The 10068-nt window shown below is 56.5% G+C and overlaps 1 protein-coding gene across 1 annotated transcript; it reads right to left on the reverse strand.

The window, feature by feature from the left end:
* Window positions 1-3134: 3134 nt before the first annotated feature.
* ColSpa_02817 (uncharacterized protein) lies at window positions 3135-5623 on the reverse strand (the record flags this gene model as incomplete). The annotated part of the gene is made up of 4 exons (XM_049269029.1): window positions 3135-3339; window positions 3369-5017; window positions 5041-5444; window positions 5572-5623. 4 exons carry the CDS (start codon window positions 5621-5623, stop codon window positions 3135-3137), a joined length of 2310 nt encoding a protein of 769 aa, XP_049124986.1.
* Window positions 5624-10068: the final 4445 nt, after the last annotated feature.

Below are 10068 nucleotides of genomic sequence, written 5' to 3' on the forward strand. Positions count from 1 at the left end.
CACGAGAACATTGGGCTTCGTCTGCATTGTGGGCTGTGGGTTCGCAACAGAGCTGAAAGGTTGGGGATGGCTTCCCAAATCGTTATTGGAACCCTTATCGCCCTCAGAGTTGGTGATATCGGAGCATGTCACGCCCTTGGGGGTAACAGTGTCCGTCGAACCGTCTCGTGTCTGTTCTTCATCCCCGGACTGTTGGAAGATCCTGGGTAGTACGATGTCCTGGACGATAGCCGCCATTAGCTCGCGTTGCTTCGTTTCGCTGAGATCGCCACCAGTGATCTTTCTGATTTTCAGGTAAGTTTCCTCTTCAAGTTGCGGTCGGATATTCTCGTGGAACTTGCGCTTTGCATCGTTTCGATCCGGTTGCGACGTAGGTTGATCTTTGGGTGGTTCCTCAAACCGCGGGTAGTAATCTAAGTTAAGTCAACGATTGAAAAGTCCTGTGTAACATTCAAATACTGACATGGGCCAGGAATCTCAGCGCAGTCTGGAAAAAGGATCTGAAAAATGTCTTTCCATTTCTCTTCGTCTGGTTTTATTCTCTTTCCGCCGCGCTTCTTACTCTGGAGCCTTTTCTTTTGGTTCATGTCGAATCCTTCTAATACGACGCCTTTAACGCCCTCACAGTCGTCGTCCGACTTCATGTGTCTGTGTACCTCTTCATCCGTTGCGAATACTCGACGGCAACGTAGGCAGTTCGGCTTCTGAAGGTGATTGCTATAAAGATGTGATCTCAAAAATGTATCAGTATCGACCATAGTAAATCCCTGAGAAGTCATAGGATTCCCTCACTTTCAGTCTACTAATGCAGTCGAAGGCTGCTCAACGGCAACGTCGTCGGCCGTATATATCAGGATCCTGCTTGAAATACGGACAAGCTATCAGCGGTGGAGGCAGTCTTCTATTTTGGCCAGCCTGAACAGCTTGTCTTGTGGGTTGTTCAGGCGTATGCGCTTCACCATCGGTGGCCGCATCTTGTCCGGTAGCGGAGGAGTAGCTGCTGCCGCCGCCTCCTTGACAAGGTTCGATCCTGAGACTCGAAAGTCGTTCCGCGATGATTCCTACCTCATCAGTCTCGTCCTCGTAACGATGAAGGTTGCGGCGTTGTTTCCTGGTAGTTGAACTCAACGGCTGTGTTATGACAGATCCCCCATTGTTGTCGTCCTCGTCCGAAACGGACCATGGCGATGGATGGTTTTGTGAAATAGAGTCGTGTTGTTACCTAAGCTTCGCCGGCTACATTCGCTTCAGGGAGGAAGACGTGGCGAAGCGGTTGGCGGATGCCCCAAAACCGGCTTTGAGATCCGAGCCTGGTGTTCTGACCTTCCCCGGGCTCGTTGACGGTTAAGGATCATGACAAAAAGACTGATCAGGAGGCTAGTTTGTCGGCCTTGCTAGAGAAGTTTACGGTGGAAGCACCACGGGCTCCTGCAGAACACCAACGCAGACCATGAGATGAATATACTTTTGCTTCGACCAGGTACAGAATTAGGATGCCAGGGCCTGGCAGGCTCTCTGTATTGCTATAGGAGGTTCTCTTCAAACTCACATGCTTCGACGCGCTGCTCCCCAGATTTGTGTATCTACTCGCAGGTGTGCAAAACTGATAAGCCCAACGAGATACTCAGCAGCCGTGGTTCGCCACGTCCGCTCGGCGAACCAAGAGGCATCCTGCAGCCTGACAACATGCAGGCCGCTCCCACCGCAGCCACCCTCATCCCCTCTTCCTGCCCAGTCCCGTTTCCCATACCCAAGCCCAGCAGAACATACCGTAAAGTTGCCAGGGAAGAGACGACGAAGCACGCCCGCCCCTCAAGCATTCACCCAGCCCAGCTCCTTTGCTCTCGAGGAACGCAAAAAGGACCGGAGACGGCTCCGACGCTTCCGCTGCGCGGCTCAAGGGATACCACTATGCGGCGGGAGGGGGAGGGCGCCTGTCTCACTCGCAGATGAAGATGAACGCTGAAAAGCCCACTGCCCTGCCCTCAGGAATGCAGTCATATCTGACGGGGGACAGACAACCAACCTAGCCACCGCCTCGCAAACCCCTCTGTCCCAGCCTGCACCCGGTCAAGCTGAGCCGGAGCCCGTTCACGGATCCCCCAGCCCACCTCGAGATTCTCGTCACTCCAGCAAGACGCATTCCAAGTGATGGAGCAGGTTGAGTGTGTGTGTGTATGTGCTGTGCTCATGCAATGAATTATCTCCTACAAACCTTTTTAAGAGAGTCTCTTCTACAAATACAAGGGCTCCTACCCCCGTCCTCCTGGCCTGGTCCATGACACGACCCCGGTGCCAACAGTTCAACATCTTTGCCCCAAGCTTCCCAGTCCCGTGTTCTCCCTTCCCTACGAGTCCTGCCAACCGTGCCAGTACACCAGCCGGTTGCGAATCGCTGTACAGGGTTTGCTGGTTTGCGAGGCGCGAATACCAGGGTGCCGCCGAAGAACACGAGATGTCACTCGGGAAAAGTCAGGTCGAAGGTGAGAGCGGGAGGAAGATCATAATCGAATGCCATCAAAAAACGGAAACACAGTATGCTTTGCGATGCTTGACCCTTCATGCCATGCCCGACCGCCAATCGCCGTGCCCGCTTGCCGAACCACCTCTCAAAAAAGCCCATTTCTTTTTATCGTGCAAAGGTCGCCAAAGGTATGATGCCAAACAGGAGAAAAAAATAAGTCGTCAAGTCGCGCTTGAGAAAGCCCAACAATGTCTAGAGCGGGGCAGTTCCGAAATCTGCCCGTGGCCTGCAGTCCTCCATCTCCATGTCAATAATCGGGGGATGAATCAGACTGCCAAAAATGCCTCGTGGTGTATGTTTGTCAATGGTGCTCCCATAGAGCATGAACTGCCGTGGACGCCCTTTATGCCGTATGTTTGTGCAGGGAAGAGAAATCGTAACACTCGTTCAGTGACAGTCGTTGGAGTGAAGTGGATGCAATGTACTTTGCCAGGTCCAGGCTATCTCCACAGATGTGGGCGAGAACGAGAATCAGCCGGAGTGATAGAGAAAGTGCGCGTTCCTCGAGGCTGAGCCCTGCTATTCATACAGTCGTCGGCAGCAGCAAGAGGTGCGCAGCCATCAGAAGAATCGATAGCCGCAGGGCTTAGTGGTGTCGAGCCGGGGAGTACTAGTGACGGCCGACTTGGCTGTTGCTGGCGCGGCTACGCTCATCCTCCTCCATGACGTCGCTGAGGCGGGTCGGATGGTGATGCCGAGGGACAGTCTCCCAGCCTGGAGCGGCGTAGCCAGAACCAGAGTAGTCCTGACCGGTGTACGGCTGCTGCTGCTGCTGCTGCTCTCCGGCCGTGGTGGGAGTCTGCGGGTAGCCAGCGCTGGGGGGTTGGTCGCGGGGGTCTCATACTCTTCTGTACCTTCGTCAGAAACTGGGGAAGGCGGAGCAATGAAGGGAACCTTGTTTCCCTGGGAATCGCGAATGAACTGGCCCTGCGCATCAATAGCGTACTCACCTTCAGAGTATCCGCCCTCGGAACCAGCACCGGTGTAAGTAACACCCTCCTGGCCCGCATCGCTAGATTGATAAAAGTTGTTGGATCCCGCGGCGGCGGGCTGCCCGCTAGGCGCCTGCGAGAAGTCGCCGGTGAAACCCGTCTGCTGGCCGCTGTACTCGGACTGGTACCCGCGCTGCTCACGAGAGCTGCCATGACGGCTAGGGACACCCTGGGTCATGGGAACAACCTGAACGCCGCCGAGGATGGTGGGCTGGCCGCTCTGCAGAGAAAGCGTTCGTTCGCGCTCCTCGTGCTCGCGTCGACCGAGCTCCTCCCAGGCACGACGGGCCTCCTCCTTGGAGATCTGGAGCTCCTTCTTCATCTCTTTGACACGCTCATCGTTGGCCGAGTGCTGACGCTCCTTCTGGATGGCGGCCTGGACAGCGTTTTCTCTAGCACGTCTCTCCTCTTCAAGGGCCGCCTCCAACATGGCATTGACTTCCTGGGCGCGCTCCAGCTCAGCTCTGGTCTCGAAGAACCATCGCTGGAACTTGCGCTCGGAACTGGCACGGAGACGCTGCAGCTCGACGACTGCATGAAAAAGATTGGCACCGGCCGCAGTAAGGTCGGTGACCTGACGAGAGAGAGCCTGGTTGACAGGATCGCGTTCAATATCCTGGTTGTTCTGCTCTAGGCGTCGAATCCAGAAGCTGGTGAGACCCTCCCAGTGAGCCGACAAGGTCTCCCAACGCTCAAACGCATGAGGAAAGGAGTTTCTAGGTCTCGATGCGGCAGCGCCGGACTCCTGGCCTCCCTGGATCGAGGTGTTAGCAGGCTGCTGGGTGGTGCCGGCTTGAGGGGCGGTGCTGTAGGGTTGCTGGCCAGGCTGGGAAATGGACGCCGTTCGACTAGGTCGAGTGTGGGCTTGGGACGTGGTAGGCTGGCGGGAGCCTCCTCCCGGGTTGGTCCGGGTCTGTGGGGTATCGGTGGCCACGGGTCGGCGTTGGGAGGTGGGGTCTTGTTGGGGCACGTTGGCAGCGCCACCAGCTGATCCTCCTCCGGCAGCGCCAGTAGCGGCGGCGGCGGCGGCTCGGCGCTCCGCATTCCGTCTCTGCGTCTCCTCCAATAGACGAGCATCCTGCTCAGCTCGCTGTCTCTCCAACTGCATCTGTTCTTGCTCGGCTCTCTGTCGGGCTGCCTCTCTAGCAGCGCGCTCCTGCATGATCATTCTAGGACCACGGATACCAGAAGGCGAGCTGGTAGGGTTGGGCGCGCCGGTAGGGCGCTGGCGGGCCGAAGTGGACGCATTGCCGTTGGAAGCGACAGCGCCGCCCCCGGTGAGGTCAGCCATTGATGCGCTTTCTTCGATTTCGTCGGGCGTGAACGGGTGGGGTTGTCGGAGCGCTTCCTCGAGGGCAAATAGGATAGCACTACGAGTGTTCCTGGAGACGCGGTGAGGGCGGTGAGACTCGCGTCGAGTGTGAGAAGACGATGATATCGGGTCTCGGTATTGCAGAGCTTCGTCGGAGGACTCGTCGTCAAAGTCGTCCTCGCTCAGATCCTGTGAGAGAACTCTTCTCGCACGTGAGTTTCGTCGGTCTTGGGGAGCAACGATTCGGGGTAGTCGTAATTAAGAGTCGGCGCAGGCGCAAGTGCTGGGGCGGGCACAGGTGCAGTCGCGGTTAGTGGTTTGGGACTGAAACCAACCGAGGCGGCTTCGATGTGGACCTGGCGCGCGGACTGTGGTGTAGGACTCGGGGTAGCTTCGAATCGCGACGTACGTCGAAGGGTGCGGTGGGAGAGTTGAGATGAAGCGGGAGTGGACGGTCTTTCGGCCGGATCTGGGGTAATATTCCGCGGGTGCCTCCGTTGCTGCTGGCGCTGCGCAGAAGGGGTCGTGATTTCGTGAATTTCGTGACGGTCGTTAGAGGGCGTGGGGGGAGTTTGGTCTGTCAACTTGACGATGTTGCCCAGGTCACCGGTCTGACCTGCTTGAGTAGACAAGGTGAAAGTCGCACCACCAGAGTGGTGAGGTCAGAATGGAGGTGAGAGGTAAGGGCAGGCGCTGATGGCGGAAGACCTGCGAGAATGCTGATCTCGAGAGTCAGCGGGTACCGAAGAGTAGGTACAGCAAAGGTGAGGTATGTGGGTTGTTCGGGGGTGACATGGGAAAAATAATGGGTGAGGTTGGAGGGAACAGGGTGTGACTTACTCGGTAGGGTCGTATCTTGCTTGACGACGGGGTCCAACTACCACACCCAAAAGGGGAAAAAAAAAAAGGGAATTAAAAGCGGTCTGCGGGAGCAGGCAAGATGCTGCTGGGCAGAGTCGAATCGAAGTCGGCAAAATTGAGGGTCCAAAAGTTTGGAGACGAGGGAGGGTGAAGCTGCTAGCCGGAGCTTTGAAGTGAGGAAATTCGAGAGGTTGGAGCGTGGATCGAAAAAGAGGGTGGCTAGGCGAAGATGCGCTTTGGGAGCGCGTGGGCGGAATCGAACGGTAAGATTGGAAGAGGCGCGATTGGAGAGGATAAGCGTGATTTCGGAACAAAAATGTCGTCAGTTGATTCGAGCTGCTCGTGTGTTTGAACCGGGCGTATGCCGATTGGAACCACTGCTGCAGCGCGCAGTACAGCCTTGATATTGCGACAACGGTGGTGGTGGTGGTGGTGGTGGTGGTGATTGACGACGTGAGTTTTTTAGTGTCGAAGTGAGAGGAAAAAGGGCGATTGGGTGGGTGTGAGTATGAGAGTGAGAGTGAGAGTGAGAACGCGCGCAGGCCGGCCGGGAGGCCTTTGCTGATTGCGCGTGGGGGGAAAAAGAAAAACAACGGAGGTCGTGTGCAATTCTTTTTCCTGTGCAGGCTGGCGTTTGGTGTGAGAAAAATCTCAAGTGAAGGGAAGGAGCGGTCAACTGGGCAAATGACCCGGTTTCGCGGTGCTCTTTCCCAGTTGCACCTTTGAAAATCCAAGTCTCAACTCCTAAGTGAGTAGAGGGCGGAGGGCATCACGTAGGACACCCACCCACAAAGAAGAAGTAGGTAGGTCCGAGTGAGAGATGGGGGGGGAGGGGTTCTCTCCAGGGACAAGCTCGCACCGGCTCCTCGCTGGGTATGACTTGACCTGACTTGACTTGGTTCGAGCAGCAGTTGCAGCAGCAGGCTGGTTGGGTTGCGACGCCCACTCTCGTCAGCTCAGTCGGTGGACAAGCTTGGATGGATGATCAGCCAGACAGCCTTGGAAAAAGACGCCCTCCCAATCTCAATCGAGTTATTTGATACCGACAACAGCCGGTTGTCTCGGGTTGCTCTGCTGGTGGTGCTCGTCCAATTCCACCGCCTGTAAGCTCAGCTCAGTCAATGTCAATGCCGTGCTTGACTGGGCTGAGTAGGTGGCTGCTGCGTTGTGTTGCTTGCTGTCGCTACTACCTCAAGTCGACACGGACCTATGGCAGCTCACCCAGCAACTCCTCCTCCATCCGACCTTGGTCAGGATGGGGTGTCGAGGACATTGATGGATGGGCGGATCGTATGGGGTCGGTCGCCAGTCGAATGTCGAATGTGATATCAGGGTCGAGAAAGGCGGGACGATGAGTATGGCACGCGCGAAAGCACGGCAGAATCAGGACGGGGACCAGGACGGGGACAGGACACACGCACACACACGCACACGACGCGGGTTGGGACAGGCGACGGGTTTTAATTGTTTCGGCAGGGCACCGACGACACCGTACCCAGCCCATCATCTCGCATCAAATGGTCAATCCTGGCGGAGCTTTCGCTTCACCTAGCGGATAATGCAGGGATACATGGAATAGTCGCCCTCACTCAACGCTGGACCGGGAGAAGGACAGAGTAGGTACGAACAATTGCCGCCGCAGGTGGACAACACGGGCCAATTTCTGCTGGCGTCCAGTTATGGGTCGGCAGAATCGATACTTCACCTCTCGACCGAGGCCGCCCTTGTCAGTCACGACGTGCAGCAATCGCAAGCTCTCTGCAGGTGGCTCCCCGTCTTTGAAGTGCCTTAGTCCGAGGCCACCGAGACCCGAGTTGGCCAGGTACATTGAAACGCGCATGCTGTGTACCGGCGAGCTGTCGTCTACCTGCTGCAGCGCCGGCTTGGAGGATGGCTGCAGTATTGAGGATCCGGTGCCTTAACGGCGCCTCTTCAAGTCTGATCGGTACATGCCCACCCGACTATTATCACCATTACGCGCATGGGATCGTGGTACACGTAGGTGGTCGAGGGGACGAGCCACCAGTTATTGAGGTCGCGCGCGCGTGAACCGGTGCCAGGGTGACCCCATTTGCTCGAGGAAACATGGAAGAAACCCTCTACCAAAGAAACTCTGCCGGACATGAGTTGGCACATGGGGCATTGGGTGTCAGTTGAGAGAGGACGACGGACGGGCCAGCCCCGGGAGATAGACTTCAGAGTTCTCTGCACAAATGGCGGGCGAGGACGGGAGATTGGAGCTGTCCGCCTCACCTGTTAGATGGACTGGTGGCCGATGAGCTCTGGCAGGGAACCGGCCTGCGGTGCGGCGGTGCTGCGTCGCTAACGATTTCAGCCAGTGGGAAAAAATGGGGGGTTGGGAGATGGAAGTGCGCACAATAGGTTCGGCCGACGAGGATTGAGGAAACACAAAAGACCGGCCCCATCAGCCCCAAATGACACCCAGGTCTTGTGTGCATGTCATCCTGGCGTCGGCACTGGTATCCATCATGGCAGCAATGGCGGTTTCGAGCTTGGCCGACGAGACGCCCCGCGATGACCACCTATGATCTAAGAAAGTATGTGAGCGGGCGGTGAAAGCGAGCAAGAAGGTCGGAAAGTGAGATCCAGAGTCAAAATGAGGTGTGGGGGAGTGTGAGTTGTCACTGCGCAGTGACGAAACCCACACAAATTGCCAATCACCCGCACGCCGCTGGCCTGGCACCCTTCTTCAGCAGTCCCAATAGACCGGGTTGCGCCCGGGAGGGCCCCCCCGTCTGGATTAGTGTAGAGGCAAAGCCGGCGCCCGTACGGATCCGTAGGGATGGCTGTTCGACATCTGTCGTGGTGCGGGATGGGATTGTTACACGATATTATACGTGGGTCGTTAAAGTCGACATGAGAATTTTTGATCCCGAGACACGTCGTCAAGATTTGGACAAGGTTGATACCGTTGCAGCGCACCAAACTACGGCACCCAATGGCTTGCTTTCCATGCGCGTATTGGCAGATTTCGTCGGACGACAAGACCTGCCGCCTGCATAGGGGCGTTTGTCCGTCTTGGAATTGCGCAGCCCTCCGGCATCTGACACACGCGGTGCATTGGGCGATGCATTGGTAGCAGCGATGCAGAAGAAAAGGAACAAGGCTCGGAAGGGCGTCAAAGACGTAGTCAGGAGCTGGGACTTTTGGCTCAGCTATGATGATCAAGGCGGGCTGGAAGAGCGGCATGGAAGCTTTCATGAAAAAGGGAGACTACTACGTACATAGTACATAGTGTGTAGAGCCACAGAGCTCACCCAACCCTCCAGCACTGCGCACGGGCCAAGTCCAGCGCTGGCCCAGCCCCGGCATCCCATCCCATCCCAACCTGCTTTTGCCTGGCTGGCCCAACGTGGAAAGCCTGGACCTGCAAGCAAAGACTCAGGAAGCAGTAAGTGCAAGGGAGGCCCGTGCAGAGGTGGGAGTTCGGGGATCGAACTGGGAAACAACGGGTCGCTCCCGACAACGGGCCCCTGTCGCTCGATCCTTCCTCGAGCCAATCAAATGGCCCAATGGACCACACCCACGATTAAGCTCGCAATTGCCTCGTGTGCCTGGAACCAAAATGCTTTTCAATCAGACAAACCCAATCCCGCCGCTCTGAAGGGGGCCGTTTGCCAGTTATTCTTTGACTGATCGCTCGAAACGTCAATGGAATCGGGACATAAAATTCGGGCCCCCAACGCGGCAACATGGCAGCATGGGGGTAGCATGGGTTTTGATTCTTAATTTTGAAACTTTCGTCGACTTTTAATCCGTCGTTGACAACCGCCTTGACGTCAAGCGTTTTTATCCACCGTCAGGGTCAATCCTATCTCGGCGCCTCTCTCTCTCTTACACACACACACACACACATTTTGCCGACAACCCAAGCAGACTCCCTGCTTCGCACGTCGTCTTGAAAATCTCTGAAGTCAAGGATGTCTTTCGGACTTCTGTGAAAGCCCTGGAGCAGCTTCCATCGTGTGCAACCGTCACTACCCCGGGGAAGAAATTTGCGTTCTCGTTACATCGCCATCCCTGGCCCTCGCCAGCTAACAGCCGGACAATGCCAAAGCCCCCATCCCACCTTGTATTCACACCGTCTGCCAACGCCGTCAAACCATGATTTGGTCCAGGGAGACTAGGGGTTGAACGGACACGGGACTGGGCAACTCCAACGCATCGTTTGGCCCCCCATCTGACTGCCTTGCTGGCAATGAACATATCTCACGCATCGCATTGCGAAAAGATCGGATCAAGTCGGACGGAGGCTCTTGCTGGCATCCCTTCGGAACCGCCCGCGGAGATAATCTCTGATTCGACGAACGGTAGGTTCGCCTCGTGTGAGACAGGCAAACTAAAAAGCACCATCGCGA

Source organism: Colletotrichum spaethianum (genome assembly GCF_022836535.1).
Source record: "Colletotrichum spaethianum MAFF 239500 DNA, contig05, whole genome shotgun sequence".
Taxonomy (NCBI): Eukaryota; Fungi; Ascomycota; class Sordariomycetes; order Glomerellales; family Glomerellaceae; genus Colletotrichum; species Colletotrichum spaethianum.